The sequence below is a fragment of the Alosa alosa genome, chromosome 14 (genome assembly GCF_017589495.1).
Source record: "Alosa alosa isolate M-15738 ecotype Scorff River chromosome 14, AALO_Geno_1.1, whole genome shotgun sequence".
NCBI classification, from domain to species: domain Eukaryota; kingdom Metazoa; phylum Chordata; class Actinopteri; order Clupeiformes; family Clupeidae; genus Alosa; species Alosa alosa.
Genome location: NC_063202.1, coordinates 31,326,187 through 31,345,264, shown reverse-complemented (window position 1 = coordinate 31,345,264; position 19,078 = coordinate 31,326,187). Strand labels below are relative to the sequence as shown.

Sequence of the window (19,078 nt, the reverse complement as noted above, 5' to 3'; positions counted from 1 at the left end):
CCCTTTTCTCTCTTCATCTCTCTTTCTTCTGTGGCTGTGTGCCTGTAGTCACCCCTCTCCAGCCACCTCTTTAGTTTGTGTGTGTGTATGTGTGTGTGTGTGTGTGTGTGTGTGTGTGTGTGTGTGTGATGTAGAGATTATTCTAGATTATTCTCGGAGAAAAGGAGGGAATTGCGAGCCTGCTTTGATAGAAGGCTTGCGCCAGTTGTGCTGCTATGACCCTATCGTTTTTAATAGATCTTATTTTAAAATAGCAGAACGTCAGAAAAGAGCACAGTATTTTTAAGGATTTATATAGAATTATATTGAATTTTATAAACTATTTGGATGAAGTAAAGTGTGGTTTGCCAAAAAAAGTTATAAAAGTATAATGATTAAATAAATCGATAGATTTCTGAGGTACCTAAGAAGCAATATTTATACTGAATGGATCTCTTTGGTTGTGGTTTTTGAGAATTGTGTAATCCCTTATCCCATGAGACTTTGAAAATTGAAGAAGTAATAACAACTCACCTATGAATTAGTCTGGAAATCAAAAATGACAGAGATATGAGAAGTCATGCCTCCCATACATATTGTAACTAATTTTGAAATCGCAGACTTAGTTTGTGTATAATGTGTGTAAAACCGACCAAAATATCACATACCGTAAATGTATACATAATGTATCTGGCCACTTCTTAGCAACAGGTCTGAGGACACTTTTACAGTATCTTATATATAAATCTACAAAAACAGAGTAGATGTGACTGTTGATTTTATGGAACAACATATCACTAAGCTAATTTTTGTATGTGGAAACTTACAGTAGAGCTAAGTATTAGTGGATTTAAATGAAATGCTAAAGAGCATCACCTTGTGGATTGGGCAATGCTCACTCTCCCCACCACTTACCAACTTCCTCTAGCAATCAGCTAGAATTGATTTATTCAACTAATTTCTTTTCTTTTTTTTCTTTTATATTTTTCATAGATATTCTGATGTTTCTCGCTCTACTTTGTGTAAAGACCTGTGTTCCTGTTATATATGTTGCTGTAATTTTGTGCTACCAAATCCTCTTATTTAGATTTAATGAATTATTCAAATGAAAAAGAGAAGTTCCTGTAACTGCACTCTTCCCCCCAGATCCTCAATACTTCTTGTATGGCAACCAAAATTGACTGTAAGAAATAAATATCATATTGCACTATTGTTGTCCTGCTTTCTGTTGAGTGTGTGTGTGTGTGTGTGTCTCCCAACAGGTCGAACATACCCAGAGGACACTACAGCATTATTATAACAATTCCATGAACTTCGGGTACCATAGGAAATATCACTCTTTATCCAAATCCTGTACAATTTATAGGGCAAATATAAGTTATCCTACAACCAGATGGTTATTATTGTAAAATAAGTGGCTACTTTCATCTAATATAATTGTAGCTGTAATTGTAAGAATAACAATTTGATCCCAATCATTTCAACATACAGTATTGTCATATACATGTCATAGCAGATACCATATCTTGTTATGTGCCATCATACTGGTCATAGTTCAATGACATTATAGTGACCCTCATTACAGATAATGGTCATTTGGCTCAGTTTTATCACTGGCCATGTGACAACATCTGCCATCTACATGTGTATCTCTATGGGGGCCAGAGATTATGGAAGCAAAACACATGAACCACTGCAAAAACTAGACATAACAAACACATGGGCTCCAAATGCCTTAGAATAGCATCTCTCTTTCTGGTTTGGAATAGTACATTTGGCATTTGACACAACAGATCCATAATGTGGACCCATTATGAAATGTTTGTAATAATCTTGCATTGCAATCTCTTGAGGTATGTTGGCTATGTGGGTTATGTAGGCAACAGTTAGCAACCTAGCTGCCTAACCTTTGAGCCAGCATGTCAAAACATGCTGCAGGGCAACACTACTCTGCCATGGCTGAAGGCACTTTAAGCACAAAGTGTTATTTTCCCAAGCATATGTCTGTGTGTGTGGCCTACAAACCAGCCAATACTGGATAAACCAGTATCTTGTTCAGTTCAACCACCAAAGTCAGTGCCTGAGCATTCCCGTAAGACACAGCAGACCGATTCAGAGCAGCCAATTCCAGTTAAGTGCCAACACAGACCCACAATAACAAGCATGTGATGTCCTGGATCCTGATGGGTGTTGTGGATGCCACATCCTCGGAGAACTTGGTGTGCTAGACAGTGGGGAGGGAGTCTCTTGTGACTAAAAGCTGTGAAGCATTTTCAGCAGGTTGTCCAAAACCAGCTGTGCCGTTGCAAGTTGTGCAGATAGGGAACACCGACCCCTCAGAGAAAGACATGCAGAACTTGTGAGGCCAAAGGGACCACCCATAATTAAACAGTAGGTTCAAAGTCACAGTTGAGAAAATGCAGTCAGGCCATTCTGTAACTCAATCCAAAACACAGTAGTGTATATTCTGTGATACTGCATGAGCAAACTGTATTAGATTGGGTCTGTTTGTCTGTGTTCACTGAAATGCACATACCAGTGAGAAATGCAATGGGAGGTGTGTATGTGGTGTGGTGGTGCCCTCTGTTGGGGAAGATTTTGCTGCAAATTCAAACTTTCCCAGGAGACACTAAAACACAGCTCGTAAATATATATATATATATATATATATATATATATATATATATATATATATATATAGGCTGGCTAAAAGGAGATTATATATATATATATATATATATATATATATATATATATATATATATATATATATATATATATATATATGGTGAGCATATGCAATACTGCTACTATTTTCAGATAACTGTTTCATTAGCATACAAAAAAAATAATACAGTTTCAACTGAAAATAGATAAACAAGTAGCCTTCATGGAAATGTTACAGTATATTATTCGATTTGCATCTGTTTTGACTTCAAAGTATGTGTGGCTGGTTTGGATTATGCATGGTTACATGTTAGATTATGGCTTCATTTACTGTTACATATACAGTATAGTTATTTTTTCTATTCATGCAGAGCCTGAAGAAAAAAAGTCCAAATGAAGTATTTGTAAAGGTCACTTTATTATAAAACCCCAACCCGATGAAGTCATTTAATCACTCATACACTTTAGTCTATAGACTCAAAAGCCAAAACGATTCCCATGGCAACAGGATGGGATTGTCATCATTGGTTAAAATTAAGAAGCATCACACAGTGTCATGTTTAGAATCTCACAGAAACACAGAACCTCAAATCAATCATTCTTCTGCTTGATTAAAATGTGTTGGTCAGTGGTGGAGCATCTAAGTAGCCATACATCACCGCATCCCATACTCAAAGTGGAACAGAACAACACTTAAAGACAGCAGGGCATGCCTATGGAACACATACAGACATCCTCTACAGATGACGCTATAGCTATAGGACATAGAAGGATTTTGCCCTTTCCTCAATATATTTATTTTAAAACACTGAAATCCTCTCATATATATTCTAAACAGTCTTTAGATTCCAGCTTAACACATTATTAGACCGCAGCTAGCAGGTCAAAGGTTTTTTCCAGCCTGATTTTTTGTTTCAGGCTGATAAGCAGTGTCGTTAATGTTGCGTCATACACCGCACAAGTGAGTCTAGATGGCGAGACTGTTCTTAGCAAGGAAATCTTTTTTTTTCTTCTTTTTTTGCCTCATCATGGCAAACACATGAGTTACTGCATACCCAATACAAATATAAAAGAAAGAAAAATAATTAGAGCAGCTCAAAAGTTACAAGCTACGATAACCATGGATTCCAAGTGAAGCAAGTCTCTGTGAATACTAGAAGCGCAAGTGAAACACTTTAGAAGGAGGAGTGTCCGCTCAAGGTTTCACCGAAATGGTGCATTTTTTTTCTACTGCAAGATAAAATAGTTCCCTCATCTTTGGTGATCCTAAAACCTCTACATGGCTTGTGAGGTGAGGTCAATACTTCAGAGGGCTTTTGCTTAAGCCTTTCTAACACATCAGGCCGAGACGGAAACAAAGGGTCGTCTCTCTAATGCATGAGGGCTGATTATGCGAGAGAGAGAGCACTAAATGAAGATAGACTAGTGGAGTACATGTATGCAGAGCGCTCATCCGTTGGTCTGTTAGGAGCTACAGGGAAGCTTGTTACAGGAATCCCTCTCCTCGCTGCTACACGCGATTTCTCACTGCTGCCTCCCAACGAGATGGACACTCTGATGACCAGTAGGGGAGAGTGGAGCACGGAGGAGAACCAAGACAGAGGGGGAGAAACGCAGCTGAGCTGACAGTCCTGAGAATGCTTGACACTTTAGAGAAGCCCTGTGATGGGCCGAGATAGACTGGGGGCGGTGAAAGGGAGGAAAAAGAGAGGAATGAGAGAAGAGAGCAAGGAAGGCCTCTCCTCCAGGGAGACGGGCTTGGCAGGTAAGGCGTGGCCAGTGGGTGGGGGTGTGGTCTCATGGCCGAACCTCCACATAATTGGCTGGAAAGAGTCCGTAGGCCCCTCGGCACACACCCCTCCACCAGCCCTCGTCAATCATCTCGATGTTGGTGATGATGTCGTCAGGGTCAAAGGAAATCTCATCATCGCCAGCTGAAAAAATCATATGACTGTCACATTTGGGAAGAGATCTCTTGCACAGCATGGTTTGGTAGTCTTTCTCTGCATCACTGTGAAACACTGTGTATCACCACATTAGTACAAATATGACAATATTTTAAGATATCTTAATTGATTTTGTGACTGAAAACTGTGAAACAAGTTGAGAAGAAATTTTTCCTCCGTACTGCGAAATAATTCCATCACAGAAACAGGCAGTGGAGGCGGTCAAGATGAGCGACCTGACAACATTTTGACAATCCAAAAGCTCTGTTTTCCCCTGTCCACACACAAACACTGAAACAGTTTTGAAATATCTCCACTTTGTCAATGAAAACGGATATTTTTAAAATCTCCAGCCAAAGTTTTCGTGTGGACGAGGCCAAAACGCATAAAAAATCTCAGTTTTAAAAAATACCCGGCTACGTGTGGACAACTGGACATGGACTTAGTTATGTTGTATTCAGTGTTGGGAAGTAACGGAATACATGTAACAGGATTACATATTTAAAATACTAAATATGAGCACCGGTAACTGCATTTAAGTAACTGTATTGAAATACAGTTACAATTTAAATGGGTGGTATTCAGAATCCATATACTGTACACTGATACATTTAAGGGATTCCATTTGAAATCATTAGAACATAATATGGGTAAAACTATGTATTCTGAGCTTTTCAAACTCAAATACATTGTTTTACACACACCATGTAGCCTATGTATCTGTCAGGTGGCTCCTTTCTCCTCCCGCTCTGTTTATATTGATAGCCCACATGACAAACCTCTCAGGCAATCTAGAATGTAAAATGAGTTTTGTTGCGAGGGCCTATACCCAGCATGTGGTAGGCCACTATAGGTTCTCGTTTCGTGTAACTCCCATTGTGCTGTTTTTAATATGTGTATTTGTTTTTTTTTTTTTTTTATCAGTGTTTACTTTGTTTGGGATTCAGTAGCCTATTAGCCTATATGCAGACAAAACCTCTTCTTTGACACAGTGCTTCACAGCAAATGGCTTATCAATCCATCCACACTGTAAAGTACGTTGTGGGTTGTTGACATTAGCTATAGGTCTTACAACTTCAAATCAACTCACATAACTGTTTCATCCACTGTTAATAAAAATAATACAATGCAGATGTAATACAAAGAATTCTAAATATGTTACTCACTTTGAGTAATCTATCGAAATATGTTACAAAATACATTTTAGGGCATGTATTCTGTAATCTGTAGTGGAATACATTTTTAAAGTAACCTTCCCAACACTGGTTATATTTTGACATGAATACAGTTTAACTTGAATGTGCATATTCCACGAGTGTCTCAGCTTCCCTACATAGGTGTGGTTACTAGTGCACTAGTGTCCATTAGACATTACGACCAACACACTCACCAGCCTGGTAGTCATACAGGGCCACAGCGGTCACCCCCAGGTCCTCTCCATAGTCATACGTCTGGGCATCTACACAGAGGAAAAACACATATGACTAGGGATGCAACTGACCATTATTTTCAGTCAATTAATCTGTTGATTATTTCCTTGATTAATCGATTAGTTACTTGATCCATAAATTGTCAGGAAATGGTGAAAAACTGTCAATCAGACTGTCAAAGCGCAAGATTATGGCGTCAAATGCCTGGTTTTGACCACGTCAGAAAAAGTAGGCGGGTGTTTTGTTAGTATTCTTGCGCTCCTTGTACCCTCTGCTCCACCTGCGGGTGTGGAGTCCCCACCTCCTCCAGCCTGGTAGTCCTCGTCCACGTTCTGGTACATGTCCTCCTGGGCCGTCTCCTCGTAGGTCTGCTCCGTGGCAGGAGTGGACATGGGCTTGGCCACAGGCTCAGGCTCGTAGATGTTGTTGCTGTTGTCGGTGCTCTCCTGTGGAGGCTCCTCATACAGCCCGGTGTCCTGACACACACATACCAGCAGAGGGCGACAGAACACCAACACCTCAGAGGGCAACCTCACCACCAGTTCAAAAGCAGTGGTCACAAATGCTCTTTTGTCATTGCTAAAAACATGTTTTTCCCACATGGTTTTCCTGACAGGCTGGTTTTGCTTGTCCTTCTTGGAACCAAAACACAAAACCCACTCCATGAAGGAAGTGTCCTTTCAAGACTTCCTTCACTCTATCAAGGAAGAGTCCTTTCAAAAACAAATCACACATACCAAGGGCTAAAGAAGCCAATGTCAGCATTTACATAAACCAATGAGAGTTGGTATGGCATTTCTGGACAGATTTAAAGCTTATAGAGAAGTGCATGTCTGACCTATTCACTCTAAATTGTATAATAGTGGCACAAAATGGCAGCATGTGGACCATTCCTCCTGATGTAAACAAACTGGGTCTGGGTGGTGTAAACAACAGCAGGCCTCTTACCTCGTACACCGGCTGGGCAGCAGGGGTGGGGCTGGGGCTGGGGCTCGGCACGGGAGACGGAGGCTTGGCTTTGGCTGCCTCCTGCAAGAAAGGAAAAAACAACTGGGTGTGAAAACAAACTCTCAAAGTGTGTGTGTGTGTGTGTGTATGTGTGTGTGTGTGTGTGTGTGTGTGTGTGTGTGTGTGTTAATGCTCATGCATGTCTGTATACAAGGGCATTTGTAAATGAGTGATTCCCAGGAGGTTCCCAGTGATTCCCAGGAGGTTCTCCTGATGAGTAAAGCAGGTTGGGGGGGGGGGCGTCTCCTGCAGCAGCCCACCTCCTGGTTCCTGCGCGCCTCCTCCTGCTCCTGCTTCTCCTTGGCCTGCCGCCGGACCCGCTCCTCCTCAGCGCGCTTCCGGTCCTCCTCCTCATTCTGCTTGGCGATGTTCTCAAAGCGAGCTTTAATGCTCCCGGTGTTGGCACTGACTAATGTGGCAGAGAGCAGAGCACAAGACAGCGCAGAGAGAGAGAGAGAGAGAGAGAGAGAGAAAGAAAGAAAGATATTGAACAGAGGCAGAAAGAGGTGTTGTTTCACCTATTGTCAATTAAAGACTGAAACAGGTAGAGTTGGTTTGTGTTAGATCTTCTATTGTGTGTCTGTACATGTGTGCCTGGGTAAAGTGGGAAAAGATCCTATTCTAGAGTGTGTCAAATGTCCCCCATACAGCACCTGCTTCTACAGGCTTGGTCTTCTGGTAGCCAGAGGCTGGTCTCTCCACCTCCTCAAAGGTCCCTGCACTCTGAGAAACAAACAGTAGCAAATATTTACTAACTGCCCAGGAACCTCCCTCCGCTCGGCAGCGCTGATAAACCCTCAAGGCCAAGTGACCAAGACTGCACACAATCTGCCATGAGGTCAGTAAGGCACAATGACCTTCCACTGTGGCTAACATGGGCTTTTAATGCGTGGTGATTCAACTGCTGTCTTTATCTATCCAAATACTTGTGGTGTGAAGGACAATTTATCACTCAGCCAATGTTAATAAATAAAGCCATCATTAAACAGTCAGAAACTGTCTAAGAAATAAATACATGAGAAAATATGAACTGCCTGTTAACAAGGTTAAAAGAACAAGCTACAAGAGCTGTCATAATGTAAACAAAAACATTGTTTCTACCATATAATATATATGTACATGCATAACTACCTTATCCATTCTATCCTTTTGGACTCCATATTTGCCTCCAAATCCTTTTGAGTAGTCTGGAATAGAGGGACAATCTAAAGTTAGACGTGCAGCTCAGAGGGGTCGACTCCATTAGCAGTCCCAGGGCATGAGCGCAACAGAAGGGCGAAGGAAAATCATACACTAGGCTGAGGAGCAGCCATGCAAACCTGGAAGAAGAAGAAGAAGAAGAAGAAGAAGAAGCTCACAAGAAAACAAATCACATGGACAACAAGATGGATGCGGCCAGTGTTACTGTATCTCCAATAACTTATTCATTCACTTCAGTTCTGCATGTCCAGCTGTCACAAGCCCATTCTGCACAAGCCGAGTGCAAGCAGCTGTGTGTGTGTGTGTGTGTGGTAGGCAGGATGCACTGTGGCCTGTGTGACTGTGCAGCCATCATGCACTGATGAGCATGTCTGCATACAACTGAACCAGCAGCAGATAAAGCACATGGGTGATGGGTGGCCACTGGGCAGGGTCATTCAAACGGGACAGGGACAACAACTGGTCAGGACGGCAACACAAAGGGGGGATTGGGAGAACGCAACATCTAAGTCTCTGCAGAAGCCCAGGTGAGCAGATCAAACCCTTTTTAAAAACAAGAAGAGAGTTTAGCCTGAGCCAGCTAACTTTGACTGACCGGCAGACTTGTTTTGGGATTAATGGCCGGCCTGTGGGCCAGACTGCCCAGCGCGTATTTGTTCCAGTCCTGCTTGCACTGGCACGCAGGACGCAACTCACACTCACACACACACACACACACACACACACACACACACACACACACACACACACACACAAAGCGGAGGATTAACTGAGTCAGGTGGGCCCGCGCAGCACAGAGTTTAGTGGCAGGACTGACCATGGTAAACACTGAGCTAACATTTTCAACAAAGCTGACAACACAATGACCGAGATCCAACAGCTGGACGGGTCCGATACGGGGAGATCATATCTGACTTGTAAAAAAAAGAAAAAATCTCCCAAACATAATGCTGCAACATAATCTGATCCCTAGTATTGCACAATGGGTCCCAGGTCTGTTTTTGTGAAATATTGACCATTAGGTAACATCACTTTGGCTTCCCCATGATCTAATCTTCCACTCTGTGTAGCTTTTAGCAAGCTGCTGATAGAAATATTTAAGTATCTTAAATAGCAGTTATGTTTGAGTAGCTTGCTGGAGAATCATTCTATGATTAGTGTACTTCTTCATGGTGCACAGACAGAGTGATTCCTGTGATCATAACATTTCATCCATATCAATGTCAATCAAATGTCATCATGTTTGATACTCTAACATAACACGAACGTTAGGCTCTAGGTGCTTAGTATTGGCTGTGTAAATGTAAGGCTAAAAGTGCCTGACTTTGCGATAGAGTAATCTGGTACATCTAGCGGAGCAACTCTGCTCTGCTATGCTCTGTTCTTCAGACTGGGGTGGGGGAGGGGGGGGGGGTTGCTGTCTCAGGTGCATCAGTGCAGAAAGGGGGAGAAGAAGCACATTGATTGGCAGGTGCAGACAACAGGACAGGATAAGGAGCGGTGGGTGGGTGGGAGGGGGGAGGGAGGGCAGTCGGAGACGGTGCCTTGTTGAGACTCGTGCTTGGCCAGGCTCTCCTTGTGCTCAAAGCCCAGGGCACTCTTGTCCTGCTTGTCCGCCTCAACCCCGTACTTCCCTCCGAAACCCCGCTTATAGTCTGCAAGAGTCCGCAAACACACACACATATACATACAGTGACAAGACATACACACAGACACACACACACATATATATACACACAAACAGACAAAACATATGGACAAATACAACAATGACAGCAACAGCAGCACTCTGACAAGGTTATATTTGACTCAATGCCTTTCACTTCTGGTTTCCCTTCCAGAAACTCTCACAGGAGAGGAAGTGGCTTGATGAGAGCGACGCCATGAGGGAGAGAGAAGTTTGTTTAACTTCAACCACGCTGGCTCTTCAGTACTGGGCCTGGAAACAGGCAACTTGTGCATGGAGGATAGCTGGACAAAACAAGGCACAGTGGACTAGGAGGGCGAGTGACCGTACGTCTGGTCTGCTGGACGGGGTCAGGGTCTCTGCTTCCACGTTACCTTTCTGAGACTCGTGAAGCTGCGTTTTCTCCTGATGGTCCCATCCCAGAGCCGACTTGTCCTGGCGGTCAGCCTGCACGCCAAACTTTCCACCGAAACCCTTCACATAGTCTGCGAACACAAACACAGACACACAAACAAACAAACAAACAAACAAACAAACAAACAAACAAACAAACAAACAAACAAACAAACAAACAAACAAACAAACAAACAAACACACATCCATGTCATGATTAAGCAGTTCAGATTCTCCAACTTCATGCCATACAAATGTTGCCAAAATCTAACTAAACTTGCAATCCCAATTAGTCCATTGTGTATATTTACAAACACAATAAAGCGCGAGTACAGCATGCTTCATATACAGCACAGGGTCTGATATTAACAACACGTTAACACTTCTCCTTTTCAAAGCAGAAACCTCTCTGTGCTGCTGGAAGCTGAAGTGACCTGCAGAAGGCCCTTGCTAGCCCAATGAACCTCCCAGTGCAGCAGAGGCAGAGGCAGAGGCCCAGCCTACATTTACAAGTCATCTTCTCCAAGGCTCCATTCCCAGCGCACGCAGTGGGGGAGGAGGTCAATTGGGCTCGTCTGCCAAACGCATCAGCAGGGCCTCTGCTGCTGGAGCCCATTCACTCTCATCTCCAGTACAACATCTCCCATGAGGAATACAAGTTGGGACAATGTCCAAAAGGAATGAATGGCATTCCTCTGATAGTAGTGTGACTGCTGTGGCTGCAGTTCAAAACAGCGAGCCTGTGTTTGCTTTGCTGTGGAGTAGAAAAAGGCCGCGCCTGTGCAGGGCGCTTTGAGGCGGTTCCGTCGGTCTTCAGCGCCACTTCATCCTCTATCCATTATGGACCCTTCACAAGGGATGCTGTATGCAGCATAGTTCTGCACACACCCCTAGATCTGCCTCTGCTTGATACTGGCAGTGCAGAAGTGCTGGAGTGGTTAACACCCTCTCTAGAAGACCATCTCCACAAGCCCTTTTTGAGTTAGTGTTTGGTGTGTTCACTCACACGCTGCTGCTGTCCCTTTTATTTCAAAAATAAGCTTTAGTCTGGTTCTTGGAGTCTGTGTATGCTGCAGTCTGTTCTGGCGTTAACGATTAAAGCAGATGACTTCCAATGTTTACAGTCCTGACACCAACCTGATGTGGTCATTCTGTCTAATGGCTTTTTGAAAGTCATGTTGAAGCAGTGGGGATCACAAACCTTTCTGTGACTCGTGTTTCTCGGTCTTCCCCTGGTACTCGAACCCAACCGCACTCTTGTCCACCTTGTCCGTCTCCACACCAAACTTTCCACCGAAGCCTTTAGAGTAGTCTGAAGAAAGGAGTCAGCCACATTGGCGAGTTAGAGTTAAAAACAACACACTTGTCCAAAAGATCACTGAAGCCTTGTGTTGCCAGCCCAAATCTCTCAAATTGTTTTACAACAGGAAATGAGTTGCGGCTCCTCTTTTGGCAATTCAGTTCGCCGTCTGCCTGAGGCGCTGCCTCCAAGCTCAGTTTCTTTATTAGATTATGGTATGGTAGTGTAATTCAGTGCAATGTTGGTGTACAATTTTAAGCCATAGGCTACACCTACTTCAAACAGGAGGATTCCAAACTATGGTGAACACATGGGTGGCAACACTTAGCAAACAGTGCTGCAACTTCAGAGAGAGAGAGACACTAACTTAACATGTGTGAATGTTTCACCCTTCAAACAGAGGGTTAAGCATCGCTGCTACTGGATCACAAAGATCCAATTACATGACTACAGCATAGCAACGAATGCAACAAAACAAAACTATGAACTTGAAGCCTTTACCACACACAAAGCACTGTATGGGCGGGCTAAAAGCATGGTGAACCACAGAGCAGACAGGCTCTTTACGCACCTTTGGTCTGTCTGGAGCTGTGACACACATGTGTGTCTTTTGTGTGTGTGTGTGTGTGTGTGTGTGTGTGTGTACACATTTGCATGGGAGGATCTGGGGGCGGGTTGAACAAACCTTTCTGCGACTCATGTTTGTCGGTTTTGCCCTGGTAATCAAAGCCCAGGGCACTCTGGTCCACCCGATCAGTCTGCACCCCGTAGCGCCCCCCAAAACCCGTGGAGTAGTCTGGGTGAAGTGACAGCACAGCAGGGTCAAGCAAGGCAGCAGGGCACAGCAGGACGGATGGAGGGATGAGCGGATGGATGGAGAGAAGGGATGGTCTTAGCAGAAGGACACTTTTGCTTATAGACAGAGCAGAAAGCAGCAGAACTGATAAAGGCCAGTACTGAGGAGTGTGTGTGTGTGTGTGTGTGTGTGTGTACAACTCTGAAACTACACAGTGATGTTTAGGTAAGATAAGAGGATATGATTCATGTTTCAAAAGAGTATGGAAGTGGAATATATGATTGTACATCTGCCCTTTAAAAGGACTAAGACTGTGCAATAATCTGATGGCTGTCTATATGGCTAAGTGATTTACAAAGGTCTGAAAGTGTTGCTACATGGCATGGTGGCTGTGCTGCAACAGAGCTCAAGGAATAGGCCATCTCAAGGAACATCATGCCATTCATGCTTTGATTTATTTGGTTCATGATGTGCCAAACTCCGTGGTGTATTGGTGTGCTATTTTTAACCTGCCCAAGGACTATAAAAGGAAATCAGCTATCTTTAATTAACCTGCCCGAGGACTGTAAAAGGAAATCAGCTAACTCATTCATACTGATACAAGAACAGTAATCTGCACATATGTGCTGTTCAGTAACAGTTCAATAAACAAACAAACAAACAAATAAATGAAATGTCTGGTTTGTGTGGACGGTTTGCTTTCAGAGAGCGCAGGACAACTAGGGAGTCTTGGGCATGGAGTGGAAGCTTAAGCCAGTGTGTGCCAACTATGGCTGAGGAGTGCATGAAGCATGAAGCTCATCTATGCCACAGCAAACACAAGCAACAGGGTCAACAGCACTTCACAATATGATAACCAGGGCTCTTAATCAGACAGCACCTTTAAATCCCAAATGTACTTCCTGAAACATGCTGACACCTTTACTTCCCTACATGATACAATCTCTGTGCTCCACTTGAATTTGGCTCAGCAAAATTTGCATAATTGTCAGGCCTAGCAGAATTGCGGTAAGATAATATCTTCTGTTTGGCAATGCTTGCCGGTAAAACTGAACAACAATACCATTGGGGAAGAGGGCATCTTTGTTTCAGTAATTTAAGATATTATACTTCCTTTCCAAATAGTGGAAAGAAGAATCATGAGAAAAAGCTGAAGCCATTTTGATGATTACTGCGGTGAGAACAAAACTCCTATTCAATTGTATGTGAATTGGTGAGGGCTGTTGCTGATGCTTCTGATAAGGTTCTACTGCAGACTCAGTACGGCCTCCTACACACGGGCCCTGTTCACGCTTGGACATCTAATGGCTCCTCAATTAGCCTCAATCACATCCACATGTAAGTGAAACGGCATTTGTGATCGAAAATTGGTCAGACATAGCCGTCCTGATCCAAACATAGCTGGGCAGTGGGCAGGCAATGTGGTCAGATCTCACCAGCAAACATTAAAAGCAGTCATTGGAGTTCCACCACTCGTCCTTATTAGAGATTAGGAACATTACAGAGATGCAGTAGCTCCTCCATACTCCCTGAGCTCAGTGCATTCCGCTGCACTTTTATGTCTCTCACTCAGCAATGTCCAATGCCAGGAACACTTCTTGGTGCAATCAGCGTACAGTGTTTTCAAAAGCAAATACAGGCCAGTCGGAACAGATCTCTCTTTTCATTGCCGCCAGGCAGTCTAGATTGATTTCTGAATTTGAACAATGTACGGGAAGGAGGAGATTGAGTCATAACACAGAGGCTGTAGCACCACTGGACCAGACTTGTACAAATGTCTTTTGTCTTAATTGAATAAGGAACCAATCATCATTAGATGCCAAATGTAAAGTGGACACATACCAGAATTGTATTTTTCCCTCTGCTAACAAGATGATGGAAAAAGGTTGCTTTACCTTTCTGTGAGGCATGCTTTTCTGTCTTCCCAGCATATTCGAAACCCACAGCAGACTGCAAAAAAACCCCAAAGTGACCTAGTTCACATCCTTATGTTGATACTTGCATATTTTCTGCAACAATTCTTAACACTTGCTTTGCTGCACTTTCCTCCAACTTTGAATGCAAACTTGTTTGATGGGACTGTACCTGGTCAACGCGATCTGCCTGAACTCCAAACTTGCCACCAAAGCCTTTGGAGGTGTCTGTCTGGGAGCAGTGCTTGGACAGCTTGCTCTGGTAGTCATGGCCCACAGCCGACTGGAGAGAGAGGGCAGGAATGAGAGTGAGAGAGAGAGAGGACAAGAGTGAGAGAGAGAGGGAGAGGGCAGTGAGTGGGAGAGGGCAGTGAGTAAGAGAGAGTGAGAGAGAGAGTGAGTCAGGAAAGACTTGTGGTACATCAGAGAGCAGCCATGGTTTTGATGACATCTTAAAGAAACGGACAATAGAACGCCCTGCTTCAAGTTCAAAGCTATGCTGGGACACTGCAGAGGCCTAACAACTTTTTTGTATAACCGGGGCATACAGGTTGAGCGAACGTGTATGTGTGTGTGTGTGTGTGTGTGTGTGCTAATCCCTTCCCTGCAGTGCTAGGTAAAACCAAGCCTCTCTGGCTCAGTGGGCCAAGGCTGGGTCAGCACGTTTATGACCCCACACACACCAGTGGAGACGAGAGCACACTGACCCCTGTGTCAGCCCAGCTCCTGCCACAGCCTGTTCACACATTAACACTTCCGTCAACTCATTCCTAATGGAGCCCAACCCATCTAGGCCATCACACACACACACACACACACACACACACACACACACACACACACACACACACACACACACACACACACACAGCAATCACTGCCAGAGTCATGGGGATGTAATGGGTCCCAAACAGCTCATCATATCGTGTCTCACACTTACACTCCTGGATTAGCAGAGCAGAGCTAAAGCCTTCCTGTGCGGGTCCAACAGCCACAGATACTTACCAATACCATCACTTATAACCTCTTACAATGCACTCTAATATACAATGCTCATTTTTTTGTAATAGATCTGACATGTAAGGCTGTGATTAGCTGTTAACAATGGGGAAGGACCAGAAATTTTAACATTTCAGAAATTTCATAATAATTGAGTGTTGCAATTGCATAATAATGGAGTCTTTTAATAGATCATAACAGTTGCCACAAAAAGCTAAACTCCTGATGCCATGTATTAAAATGGTTTAAACTGAGGCTTTCCAATGCAGCACAAATGATCAGGTATTTCCATCACAAAGGTAAATCTGTTAAATGACAGTTGGGTTTATTTTAGACAAGATCTTCCAGCCCTCTCTAGAGCAATTTTAACCATTGGGATCAGATTTAAAGAGATGTTTCCTGCTGTCCTTGTTGCGGTTTCCTATATTGATCTTATGTTCCCATCAAGACTGGACAGGCCAGCAGTTTACATGCAAGGCATCCATTACAAGCTCCTTCTCATCACCCGCTGGGCCCCTCTGTCAACACAGCACTACTGCCGCTTCTTAACATGAGGGCCCATGACCATGAGGCATGCTGGGACGGTGATCTGTTTTGACACATGCGGCTTCAGCCATTTAGTTTCTACCCGGTGGAACGCATCGCTGACAACCTGCTGCTGCAAGCCCACTTGTACACCTTATGGACCTGGCACATACCTGGGCACATACCTATCCCTAACCAACACAAGAGTGCCCATGTAACCCTGCTGTTGTTCATGTGGAGTCCTGACCTTGAGCTAATACCAGCAGGCACATGCCAGTGTGCCAGCCGTCTAACAGGATTTACACTGCCACAGGTTGGCAGCTCACCTACTTGACTAAGGTGCATGGCCCTGGTAAATTGGTCCTGACCAAATGTGTGAGCTTTACTGCAGAGTAAAGAGTGTGCACATATCAGTTCATATGAACGTACAACAGGGTGTTCATTCCACTTCCTGAACATCCAGCCAAAAACAAGCATGGTATATATGGACTTCAAATACTGAAGTCAGGGGTGTTCTATAAGGATCACATCAATAAAAGAGGGTGGCTCTCTGTTCAACTACACTGATCCACTGCCTAGTGTGTGTGTGTGTGTGTGTGTGTGTGTGTGTGTGTGTGTGTGTGTGTGTGTGAGTGTGAGAGAGAGAGAGACTCCACTTACACTGTCCATGCGGTCCTCCTGGATGCCAAACTTGCCCCCATAGCCATGCGAGGCCTTGGGCATGTCGTCCAGCTCCTTCTGCTTCAGGTTGGTGTGCTCCGAGGAGACCGTCTGGCGCAGGTCATGGATGCTGTGGAAGACGGAAGCAGAGGTTCCAGCTCATGCAGGGTATGTCTTGGTGTTGGCTACACTCCACTGCGCTCATTGAGCATGATACCGAACATTTCTCTTGATGCGTTTCATCCACGCACACACTCAATACTTCAATACTCTAATACTAAATCTCATATTCTGTTCCACATCCAATCCAATACAAGCACCCCACACTACTAGAATCACACACACACTAACACACGGAGCAAGGTTTTGGCAAATGTTTTAAAGTGAACGCTAGTAAAGAATCTGAAGAACACCCACAGCACTAAGAAGTGAATGATGCACAAAGTAACAAAGTAGACTCACTTGATATGTTCTTGATGTCCTGAGCCGGCCACAGTCTTGGCACCCCATCGCTGCTCTTTTTCTGACACATCGTTCTGTTACCAAGGAAACAAAATATATCAGAGAGAAGTCAGAAATGACAGGTACTATGAGGAAGGGCAATAACATTGTGTTATTTGAAACAAACACAAGGTTAATCTTTAGTGCAATGTGCATGGCTTACCTCAAAGTCTGGATCAGTCTCCCAGTCGTCTCCTCCATCATCAACTGCCACCTTCACAGACTGACCTGCTGCTGCCTTCCACATCTACAAATGAAATGTTCACTTTAAGTAAATAGTTGTAACCAGCAACCTACTCTAGATGCACATTGCATGTTCAAGAATCATCATATAGCCAGAAAGAATACACTTATGAGTAACATGTTTAAGCCTCTCAAAACCCTTAAGCCTATTTATTAAACAACATAAATTGACAGTCTTTAGTGCAGTAACAGTTGGAAGTGGGCTATAGGTGGACTGGGTCCTGAATGAGGGGAGTTACACCCCCCTGACTCATCTTAACTGCTACATCTGTGTTTAATAAAGGACAATGCTGGACGCCATAGACGTGGCCCCATCTTTACTAATTCGTTGCAAATCATGAGACAGCGTTAGAGTCATTTAAAGCTGTTGTAAACAACAATCGACCATTTTAGCAGTCCATGAGACAACGCTGGTAATACCAATCTTACAGGCTGATAGTAAGGCTAAGAGTGTGGAGCAACTTCCAGTAGCAGTACCACACCCAATTAATTTCTTAGCATTATTAAACGTTTCGGTACGTGTCCTGAACACAGACACGACTTTTTTGTTCAGAAACACAAATTAAGTAGGCTATGATGTCCTTCCAGTATGGACAAACCCTTCCATGTCGAGGCCAATTTGTGGTATTCAGCTTTAATCGCTGGAATGTAGCCTACGGGTGAGCAAAAACATGTAGCCTGCATCAGACAGATACATTGTAGCTTTATACATAGCTTAGTAGCCCAGGATGACAAAGAAACATTGTAATTCTCGGTTTGCTGCCACAGGTGTAATTAAATAGCCAACAGTCACAACGCACCACTGATCTACAGACCTTAATCGTGAAAAGTAGGCCAATTCCGACCAGTCCAGGAAACGATGTATATTCAAATGGCTCATATTTATCGCACATAGCATTTGTTTATTGAGGCGTGCAATTGAACTCAACACCAACGCTACTCCTGAATCAAAATATGACACCTAATTTATGTGACGCAAAGATCTCAATATCAGATCATGACATGTCTAGGTACTAATCAACTAAGTTAGCTATAGTTGAGCAACACTGACGGGCTTTCTTTGTTAGGCTAAATATAAATCACCATCTGTGTTGTCTGACGATGAAATCACAAACTATTAAAAAAAAACATTCAATAGTTGGCAAGTATTAAACACGAGGGGAGTATGCCAGTTAATTATAAAGGCAGAGAAGCCTTCATCATAGAGGTATTTCCTGTTCTAGTTTCTCGGTCCTTGAGATTCTGCTAGCTAACGTCAATGATTTAATGTAGGTGCTCGCAGCTTTTTCTCCATCTCGCATTTTGTCGCAGGATCATTGTTTGTTCCTTCCAAAAAAGGTAATCGTAGGATTTCACATACATACCTTCGCCGCTTGCACTTTTCTTTGAGAAATACGCTTACAAATAAGGAAAACGGGGGATCCTACGGTGTTAGCGTTGACAGCCCTTGCCTAATGGAATATTCCTTGTCTCCACTCTTCCGGCTCTCCCACTCTCCCATTCCCTCTTCCTGCTTTGAGTACGATAGCACCACCTGGACTTCAAAAAGAGGAAGTGACGCTAGGGATCCTCTAATGACCGACCTGACTATTCAAAGCCTACACCTCAGTTCACACAGTCTGACAGTCTAAATAGTTTTTTGTAAATTATGGAGCAAAGAATAATGAGAGACGAAACATATGTATATCTTTCTATGAAAGCAGAAATGTGAAAGCAGAAACTGGCCTTAGAAATGTGCCATAAAAGAAGATAGGCTATAGATGGGGTTGATGTAGGCCTAATGAAAAATGAATTCACACTATGGAAGCAATGATACAAAAATATGTACATC

The 19,078-nt window shown here is 43.5% G+C and overlaps 1 protein-coding gene across 2 annotated transcripts; it reads right to left on the bottom strand.

Moving 5' to 3' along the window:
• Positions 1-3,045: 3,045 nt before the first annotated feature.
• On the bottom strand, positions 3,046-18,768 carry LOC125307131 (src substrate cortactin-like). Of its 2 annotated transcripts, XM_048262950.1 has the most exons (17): positions 18,612-18,768; positions 17,168-17,251; positions 16,966-17,039; positions 16,504-16,633; positions 14,492-14,602; positions 14,302-14,356; positions 12,296-12,406; positions 11,512-11,622; positions 10,292-10,402; positions 9,775-9,885; positions 8,162-8,217; positions 7,684-7,753; positions 7,291-7,439; positions 6,971-7,051; positions 6,291-6,498; positions 5,983-6,051; positions 3,046-4,580 (listed from the first exon to the last, which is right to left on the bottom strand). In XM_048262950.1, exons 2-17 carry the CDS (start codon positions 17,249-17,251, stop codon positions 4,444-4,446), a joined length of 1,668 nt encoding a protein of 555 aa, XP_048118907.1. In that variant the 5' UTR covers positions 18,612-18,768; the 3' UTR covers positions 3,046-4,443. The 2 variants fall into 2 exon arrangements, with proteins under 2 accessions (XP_048118907.1, XP_048118908.1); XM_048262951.1 differs by lacking the exon at positions 9,775-9,885 and having other exon boundaries at positions 18,612-18,766.
• Between the last annotated feature and the right edge of the window lie 310 nt (positions 18,769-19,078).

What these genes read in the sequence shown, in the direction of transcription:
- LOC125307131 (XM_048262950.1), bottom strand. Translation starts at nt 17,251, where the DNA reads ATGTGGAAGGCAGCAGCAGGTCAGTCTGTGAAGGTGGCAGTTGATGAT. An exon ending in AGGAGGACCGCATGGACAGT is followed by an intron (nt 14,603 to 16,503) that starts GTAAGTGGAGTC and finishes CTCTCTCTCCAG; the next exon opens with TCGGCTGTGGGCCATGACTA. An exon ending in CCTGTATGACTACCAGGCTG is followed by an intron (nt 4,581 to 5,982) that starts GTGAGTGTGTTG and finishes TGATTTTTTCAG; the next exon opens with CTGGCGATGATGAGATTTCC.